The following is a 9157-nucleotide window of genomic DNA, read 5'->3' as shown; positions in this document are numbered from 1 at the left end:
GGTTAAAAGGGTTTTACAAAAAAAATGCTTCCATCCATCTCATCGTAAATGTTTTCCCAGTGCTACACCATTCATCTGCCTCACTCCAGACTGGGGGATCCCAGTGGCAGCACTCCCCGGGGCTGCCTGGGTGGACTGCTAGCAGGCTGGGTGCTGCTCCAGCTTGGGAGACAGCATCCAGCCCAATCCAACTCTTCCCAAACCCCAAGCTGGGGTAGCACCTGTCCTGCTGGGCAGCCTGCCTTGGCCCACCAGCAGCTTGCACCCTGGCTGTGAGCAGGCTCTGACAAAAAAAGGATTGGGCCCCTTGTCCTAACATGACAGGAAAATTGAAATGGTGGGTTTCAATTAAAAACCCACTGTTTCAATTTAGGGGACATAGAATGCAACCTTGGAGATTAAATCCCCATCACATGTTCAAGCGCCCTGTATTTGCAAGTACTGTCCTGCCGCAGAGTTCAATAGTTTCCTCCAGTCTCATATGGCCACACGTGTAGATATAAGACATTTACTGCAGAACTAATTGATCTACTCCGCAGTAAATGCCTCATGTAGATATGCCTACTGTGACTTCAAAAGGTCAAGAATAAGGAACTGAGAAACAGATTCAGACTCTTCTTCCAGGCTCTTTTAATGAAAAATGAATGAAGATAGTATCAGATACATGATAAATACGGTTGCTGAACATTTATTTTCCATTTGTCTGTGATGCACTGAGAATCTTTTTAAGAAGTTAGATAAGACAAGTAAATAGGTACATTTTCTAAAACCAAACAAAAAAGCCCTTTTGATTTCTGTTTACTACCTCAGCATGTGAAACTATTTTACTTTGACTTTTTGTGTGGTATGAATTACTGAACAAACTATTAAAGTTGATTGTTTATCATTCAAATCAGTATGAAATTAACATATTCATGTAGTGGTAATTTAGTTCTAGATCCAACTAATAGCATCTAGCTTACAACCTTTTTTCACAGTCATGCAAGCCTAAGGATCAGTTTATAATAGAGGACTGCATGCAGCCGTCTGTTAGGAAAGATGTGTATTTCACAGCAGTAGGAGAGAGGGAAGGAGAAGGAGAGACTGAATTTCTCTCTCTTTAAAAGCATCTCTATTACAGGAACAATCAGGGAGTATTCCAAGATTTAATTCATGCATTTTTGCATATGCATCTCATAGGTTTCAGGCTAATAGTCTAGTCATCTTCTGCTTCAATACTGACTATTGCCTATATTAAAAAAAATCCCTTTAAGCTAGTGCATTGTCATCAGCCTGCTTGACTACCTTGCATTCATTCTGATGGTATTTACCAACTCATCTGAAGTAATGTAGTCCAGTTTTTCTGTCATTTTCTTGGCCATGACGTGCAGTTCCATCTGCTATTTCTCATGGACTCCAGTTGTAAGCACTACATGCCTCTGCGCCTCAGGCCATTTTTTGTTCACATTCTCTCTCTCATGCTCACAGGATCAGAAAATGTCTATCTTGTATACATTTCAGTCTGGCCTTTAACTGCTATATCAGTGATTAATTCTAGGAATTCCAGGACAGAGAGAAAGATAAAGAGATTCTCTCTTCCCACCCCCTCCCTCCCCAAGATCTCAATCAGCCTGATGCAGTCTTTTAGCATGGACTTAGTTTCCCAAAACTTTAAAACAAACTTTTTAGCCTGAAATCAGTCACAAACCCTTCTGTTTTCATCTTTTTTTTTTTTTACTCAGTTTAAAAGTCTCTTATTTAGGTTTCATTTTAACATGGAGTGCAATATACCTCACATTTCTGCATTCAGTTTCCTAGCTAGCCTCAACTGGCTGAGTTAACTAAAAAAGGATTCAAAACATCAAGTTCTTCAAAAACAGCTGTTGTCAGAGACAAGACAACCTTTCCCCCCACCATCTTCCTTTTTGCTGGCATTCATTGCTTACACACATAGAGAAAATCATCAACTTTCCATTTATCCTCCATATTTCCATAGTTTCAACTCAGATGAGGCTAACTGTCCCATTTTTCCACTTGAGATAGATTGTTTGTTCATTTAAAACCTGGGACCACACATGGTTTGCTCTGAGCCAAAGATTCTGAAGGACTTTTTTCAGTGTCTGAATTTTAACTGAGCAGCATCGTATAACACGAGTCTCGGCTTTGCTTACCTTAACAGCCAGCTGCAATCAGCTAAGTCAGAGCCTCTTAGGTACAGTTCCCCACCAGAGGCTCTTAAAAGATATAGCTCCCTGTGGTGCTCAGTTAATAGAATTTCGTTATTTCTCTGGAGATCATTGCAGCTTTTGACATAATGCATCTCCTTAGTTTAGAAAAGGTTCTCTGAAGTCTGACACAAAGCAGGTGTATGGAAGCCTTTCAGCTAGGTCTATCTATGAAAGTAAGTGCATTTCACAAGCACATAATGTGTGTTGGCATGCTTCTAATTTCCTTGTATACTCTGCTAATGTAACTGTCACAGCAATTTGTCAAATGTTTTATATGGCTCATGTCTCAATAAATACCCATTCCCTTGATGTGTCATAACTGGCAGTAAGAGTTCTCAAACAAGAGGAAGCTAACTATGCAGGAAATGCAGGCAGGAAGGCAACAGAAGTATCATTTGAGTTACTTTTAGGGCTGCTTTGCATTTGCAGGGCTGTGTTCTCTGCCCCGCCCCCTCTGTGTCCCAAAAAACACCATGTCAGCTGACAAGATGTGGTGGGAAATTAAACCTATCCAAGTTCAGTTGGTTAACTAAATAAAATTGCCCCTTCCACAGGGTATCCTGTGGAAAGCATAGTGATTTAGCAGCATTTAGAAAAGGGTAGTTTGGAATAATTTAGCAGAGAATGGCATGGGATAAACAAGCATCAATAATGTTACAAAGTTAAAGGGGATGCTGTCAAATTCTTGTTACTCTTTATAGAGTATTTATGTACTTATTTCATCAGGAACCTGTTATGGAAATGAATATAAATGCTGAATTGTACTGAGTCAGAAAGCAAGTCCTCTTCCCACCAAAGGACAGAAGCAGACAAGAACTAATTTGTATAAAATGTGTTTTCACAGATGTATTGAAAATTATACAGGAGCCCGTTGCGAAGAAGTTTTGCTGCCCAACATCAAGACCCAAGCTACAGTTGACCTGTTTGCAGCTTTCTTGGCTTCAGTTGTTCTTCTAGGGGTACTTGTAATTGGAACATTTTACTTCTTTTGCAGGTAAAAGCACTTCAGAGTGTTGAAGCTGTTCAATCAAGTAGAAATATTTTCTGGTAATCACGTACTAATTATTTGAATGTGAAATTATGGAATGAATTATCCATAAGGCATGCTAGGGCATTCAGCATAATTAATGTGCATGTGTCATCTTTCTGGTCTTAATATTTTATTTTCTAGTTTGCAGTTCTTCAGAACCTTTCCTTTTTAAAGCTTTTTTTCCCCCATCGGTAGTCACTTACACTCTTTGTGGTATGCTTGTTTCCTTTCCTAGCTAAAGGTATATCTGGCCTCAGATAACACCAGTTAAGATATAACTCACTTTTACATTGCCAGTTTGCAAAGATTTGAAACCACATCTGTTGCAGCTGAAATTTTCCAAAGCATCTAAGTTATACAGGAGCCTAGCTCCCAAAGGAAGTTAACAAGCCTTAGGTACTTTTGAAAACTAAAACCGTCTAGGCCATGTTTTATTTTTACAGCTAAAGTACCACATTTTGACTAAATTATGGCTCATGTGGCTGTGCTGGTCATGACAAAAGCAGAGATTTTGTATTGGCAACCCACTAAGTGAATTCCATTAACTCCAACCCAGGAATAGTAAAGGAAGAAACAGGAAACTAAAGGGAAGAATCATAGCCAACAGCCAAGATCATAAACAAGTTCAGTCTGAATTTCAGTTTGTTTAAATCAAACAACAGTAAAAAAAAATTCCTTCCATATCTACATTGGCCTCTGCACAGCAGACTTGACCTATCCAATACAAGACCCTTTAACAAACCAAACACTTAGAATAGCCAGGCTTGTTTCACGTCGGTTGCTGTAATGGAAACTCACTAAACGCTCATTTTTTTCTCTCAGCATAAATACAGTTAAAAGAGGGAACGATTTCATTAAGATAATCTCAATATCAGGAAGTTGTTGTAAAGTACACCCCAACCTTGGCACTTCATTTTAGTTAAACTTAATCCTGCTCATTAGTGGGAAGAAAATAGATTTCATTAAATATTTAAAATAATAAGAAAAGCAAGGCTTTCACTTACCATTTAGAATGCATGCCAGAAGTCTTACAGATCTTTAGAACTAAAAGTTGCTTCTGGGGAGAAAAACAGTTGGAAAAAAAGAAAAAAAAGCACAACAGCATCTACTGGGAGAAAAGTACATAGCTGGAGTGGTCAAGCATACAACAGGCTTTCTCTCTTTTCTTTTCCTCCCTCTTTTCCCAATTCCATGCACTGAAGGCACAGCCCACCAAGGCTGCAGCTAAATGGACCTGGTATTCAGAGATTCACATAACACTGTGCACAAAACCCTGCCAGTCCCCTAACATGAAGAACTTTCAGATGAGACCTATACAGCTTTAGTGTAAAGATACACCGTTAAATCCAGTGTATTACTCAGACTACTATGGAAAATCTTATATAATAGGAGCTGATTTGTCAAACCATAAAGAAACATCCAACATTTTATAAGGATAATCTTAGTCTTGCACTGCAGATCATTTTATTCCTCAGATGCTTGCTGCGGTAGCTATGATTTCTCCTAGAGGCTCAAGACAAGAAAAGTTTGCTAGATGAAAATACTTGGCTCTTTAGTGAGCTGATCAGCAAGTCACAGATTTTTTTTTCAGAGTGATTCAATCTACTCTTATTGCTTCAGAGTTATAAACAAAGCTAATCACTGCAGCTGTGGTTAATAACCTTCTTTTACATGGGGTTATGCTTGGCTTAAAACACATTGCTATCTAAAAATCAAGCTACCACATATACCAGTCAAGTTTCTGGAGTTATGTAGGGACTGGGGTCTATGTCATTTTTGGTTTGTCCTCTTGAACAGGAAGGTTTGGCTTGAAGAATATAAAAATAAAGTTGTGATATCAAATTTCTGCTAGTTCGTATGTTTTCAATCTGGGCCTTTGATCTAGAATTGAAATCTCATAAAGGAAAGTGGCTTTCTCCATCATATTTACTTACATATTAGTACTGTGTTTGTATGGCTCTGTTGTAGAAAAAGTGAAGGTTGTAGAGAGGTTGTAGAAAAAGTGAAGAGGATCCAGAAGCAAGCAACAAAAATATGAAAGAGGTTGGAATGTGAAAAAGCTAAAGAAACTAAATCTATTCAGTTTGGAGAGACAAAGATTAAGGGGGTGTAAAAACAATTTTCAAATAACTGACATTTGCCTTAAAGAAGGAGAATAAATATTTTCCTTTGCTATGGAGGCCAGGTCCCTTTCAACCCTCCAATTTAATGTATTAAAACCTTTCCTACCTCTGTGAAGTAAGGAAGTAGTATTTAACCTAATTTACCTCTGGGGAAATTAAGGAGCTAAAAATCACACAGCAAATAAGGACCATGGGGGAGGACCCATCTTACTTCCAGGATAAAGGAAAATAAACTATGCCCCCCCTGCCCTTTTAAAAAAAAATTTCTTAGGAATGACAAGGAAGGTGGCTCATCCCAAAGAAAGGCTGTTGCAGAAACGAATCTGCGTAAGTGCAGGAACCAGTCCCGAACCATCTAATTGTTGTCAGCTGCGCTCTGAAAAAAGTTCAGTAGACATGGACCCTGATTTATGTATTCAGCCTGCCAACAATCTGCTGTTATAGCTATGGTTTTGAAGGTATTATTTCCTGAGCTATGTCAGGACAATACATTTTAGGAAGCAGAACCTGTATTCAGAAGGAAAATTATAGGTCAGTGCTGAAAGAGAAGAGGAGCATTTGAAGTGGGTAGGAGGAGACAGTGATGGAAAGTGATAAGAGGAAAGTGAAGGAATGGCTAAGTCAAATAGGAAATATTATGTAAAGGAACAGATGGAAATGGACAGGGATGGAAAAGAAAAGAGGATGTGGGAGTGGACAGAGACTGGTGAAGAGAAAACTAAGTGAACAAAGCTAGGTAGAGACAGATTGGCTGCACAGAGCAGAGTTCTGAAATGTCCACAGTTCCCATAGCCCAGACATTATCTGGACTGCCTTCTCATGACAGGGGAAAGCCTGACCCCATCCTTCTTACACTGAAATAAATGGCAAAACCACCACGGACTTTCAAAGGTAAAAAACTAGGCCCTCTGTAGAGTTTTATTTTTAAAGGCTTTCTAAAAAAGCCCAGCCCTGCTTCTCAAGAGTCTTCAAGATTTTCTGCCATTTACTTAAGCAGGACTAGGCTCTATTCAGAAGTGTTCTGGTTCTATAAAAAGCAAACACTAATTCTGACTCTTCAGAAGAGGGAGCTTAAAATGGTGATGTGGTGATGTCCACTCTGTCCCTTCTAAAAGCTCACCAGGTCAGGACATGTTAAATTCTCCTCAGCTTCTGGCACCTGACATCACCATGATCATCTACACTTTAGAGAAGGTAACTAAATATTTATACTCCAAACACAAATGGCCTGATTCTAAAAATTAGAGCGCTGGCTGGGCAAGACGGAGAGCGTGTCACTTTTCTGCATATTTTCCATTTTCCGGGCCCAATAGGATACCGCTTGGGGTGCACCTCTGCACACGGGGTTGTTTTCTTTTCTTGCCAAGTCTCGTCCAGGGATTCTGATGCAGGGGTCTGCCTCTGCAAGTGGGGAATCCAGGGCAGGTGCTCCTAGGGCTTCAGGGCCTGATGCGGTGTCCTGGGAATTCCTCTACAGAATCAAGCCCCTAAAGCCCTGGGCCTGCTTGAAGTCTTGTTCCACTTGCACTCTCCTGCCTTCAAACCAACAGATGTCCACCACAAAAGAGTGGCATTCATTTATTTGACCTCTTGTTGCAGCCACGTACTTTGGCTTTGTGGCACGACAAAGGGCACGGACATCCGTTTGCTTTCACTTTGTGCCTCTATAAAAATGTTTTTGTTGGCACAAAGTCAACATCTGTTTGCAGCCATGATTCCACAAGATTAAGTTTTTAACTGGATTAAGTTAAGGGGCTTTAAAAGCAAAAATATAGCCTGGAGGAAGCAGAAGGAACATTAGGAACAGAGGCATAAGCTGGGTGCCCAGGGCAGATGCAACACACGGGGCCTGCAGTGACTTCTGGCTGGCATGGGTGTGCAGCAGCAGCAGCAGCAGCTTTTTCCCCTCATCCCCAACTTGGCACTCAGGGTAGCTGTCCTGGTCACCCTGCCCCAGTTACATCGCTGATTAGGAATAATGAAAATAAATCTTTGAATTATTGCTATAATTACAATATAAACCCATTGATGGGTCAGATTAACTGTAAGAGAAGTGCATATTAACAGACCAGAGAAGAGGCATCTATCCTTTTTAAACCACAGACTCCAGGAACAGAGCCATAAGTGCTATCCAAGGCAACAGATTTAGCAGAGGAGTTGATGCCACCACAGGACACAAACTGGACGGAAAGGAGCAAAACTAACAGCTTTTCTCAGGACAGCATATGTCTAGGTGTTAAACAAAGAGAGAGAGCTTAGTTCTTCTTAATAGCTGCTTTGCCTCAGAAAATGGGTTTGGAAAGCACGTCACACTCCTTACTATTTTGAAAGGGTATGTTAATAGATTTTCAATGACAAATTAAATAGCCTTGTGATACTTTTAAATTATATATTAAAGTCTCGAGAGAGGCAGCCTGGACTGAGGATATTAGTTTGGGTTTGAAAGCCAGTCACTAGTTCAGGGGTGTTCAACCTGCAGGGCCATGTCACCTGGCCTGTGTAGTCACAGGCTGGGAAGTTTGGCAGCAGGGAAGTGGTGGCAGCAGTTGGTGTTCCCCTGCTGCCAAATTTCCTGACCTGTGGGGAGCCCCACAAGCTGGCTAACATAGCCCTGTGCTCTGGATTGGGCATGCAAGTACTGATCCCAGTGTGCTGGCCCAGATGGAGGTGGCAGGTCCTGATCCTGGTATGCTGGATTGGGCAGAGGCTGCAGGGCACAACGGGGGCACACACAGCCCCATTCAGGTGGTTCGGGGAGGGGAAGGCCGTGCAGGAACAAGTGGTGTGGGGCTTGACTCTGGGTAGAAAACAAGGAGCCCAATCCAGGTGCCCAGGGCCAATCCAGCCCATGGACCATTTATCTGGCCCACAGGGCCAAAAGGTAGAGCACCACTGCACTAGTTAATTCTAAGCCTGGCTGTGACACAGACACACTCTGTAGTCTTGAGCAAATGTTTCGTTTCTCCATTCTTCCTTCTCTAAGATGTGATTGATCTTTGGCCTACCTCACTGAAGTAGGCCAAATTAAACTTTGTCAAGTTCTTTGAAACAGCAAAGGACTAGTGTAACTATCAGTGAAAGCACCCTTTGTTACAGGCACCTGTCATCTGTGATCAGTTTTTCTCATGCTCTTTCTCTCTTGCCTTTCTGGGGTTGTTTGGTCACTCGCTTGTGGATAGGAAGGCCCACGTTCCAAGGACCAGTTCAACTGAGTGTGGTGCCAGCTTGACCGAGACCACCAGCAGCAATGGCTGCAACAGTGAGTACGTTCCAAATGAAGTGGCGGGGCTCTGCTGGAGGAGGAAAGGGGTCTGAAATGGGTCTTTTGCACTGAGAACAAACACACTTGTGTTTATTTTTCAGAAATAACAGAATAAAGCAATAAAACAGAGGAATCATGGCAGAGCAATGTGCAGAGCAACCATAAACATATAACAGGTGTATGGGAGAGCATGCTAAGCAGGATGTGTGAAGAAAAAATTAGAAACAAATAGGGGGTTTGCTAATGTGCTGGGAGAGATCTGCAGCTAGGCCATAAGGAAAAACAGTTACATTTCTCAGAGTTTCAAGCTGTTTGCAAAGGGAAATTGTATGGAGAGCACTTGGACCAGCTTTTGACTGTGGGATTTTTCCCTTCCTTCCTCTCTCCCCCTCCCTGCCCCCAACTCCTCAGGAAAAAAAAACACAGTTTAGCACAGGCACTCTGGCTAGGGACAGACACTACACATAAACCAGTGTAAGTGATCAGAAACTGGATTAAACTTGTAATAGAACAGACTTTCAGTGCACATAAATGA

At 41.4% G+C, this 9157-nt stretch overlaps 2 protein-coding genes across 4 annotated transcripts in view; one reads left to right on the top strand and one right to left on the bottom strand.

The window, feature by feature from the left end:
* TMEM266 (transmembrane protein 266) overlaps positions 1 to 5348 on the bottom strand; it is a 254377-nt gene extending 249029 nt beyond the window's left edge. For both annotated transcript variants that reach the window (XM_019504414.1, XM_019504412.1), the window contains exon 1: positions 4242 to 5348. The gene's annotated coding sequence lies outside the window, so the exon portion shown is untranslated. The remainder of the gene's footprint in view (positions 1 to 4241) is intronic.
* NRG4 (neuregulin 4) overlaps positions 1 to 8994 on the top strand; it is a 129104-nt gene extending 120110 nt beyond the window's left edge. For both annotated transcript variants that reach the window (XM_019504416.1, XM_019504417.1), the window contains 3 exons: positions 3052 to 3201; positions 8540 to 8619; positions 8724 to 8994. In XM_019504416.1, coding sequence (XP_019359961.1) covers positions 3052 to 3201; positions 8540 to 8619; positions 8724 to 8737 — 244 coding nt within the window. In that variant the 3' untranslated portion in view covers positions 8738 to 8994. The remainder of the gene's footprint in view (positions 1 to 3051; positions 3202 to 8539; positions 8620 to 8723) is intronic.
* The last annotated feature ends 163 nt before the right edge of the window (positions 8995 to 9157 follow it).

Source organism: Gavialis gangeticus, unplaced genomic scaffold (genome assembly GCF_001723915.1).
Source record: "Gavialis gangeticus isolate Ggan-Ray unplaced genomic scaffold, GavGan_comp1, whole genome shotgun sequence".
Taxonomy (NCBI): domain Eukaryota; kingdom Metazoa; phylum Chordata; order Crocodylia; family Gavialidae; genus Gavialis; species Gavialis gangeticus.
This window is presented reverse-complemented; position numbering and strand designations above follow the sequence as displayed.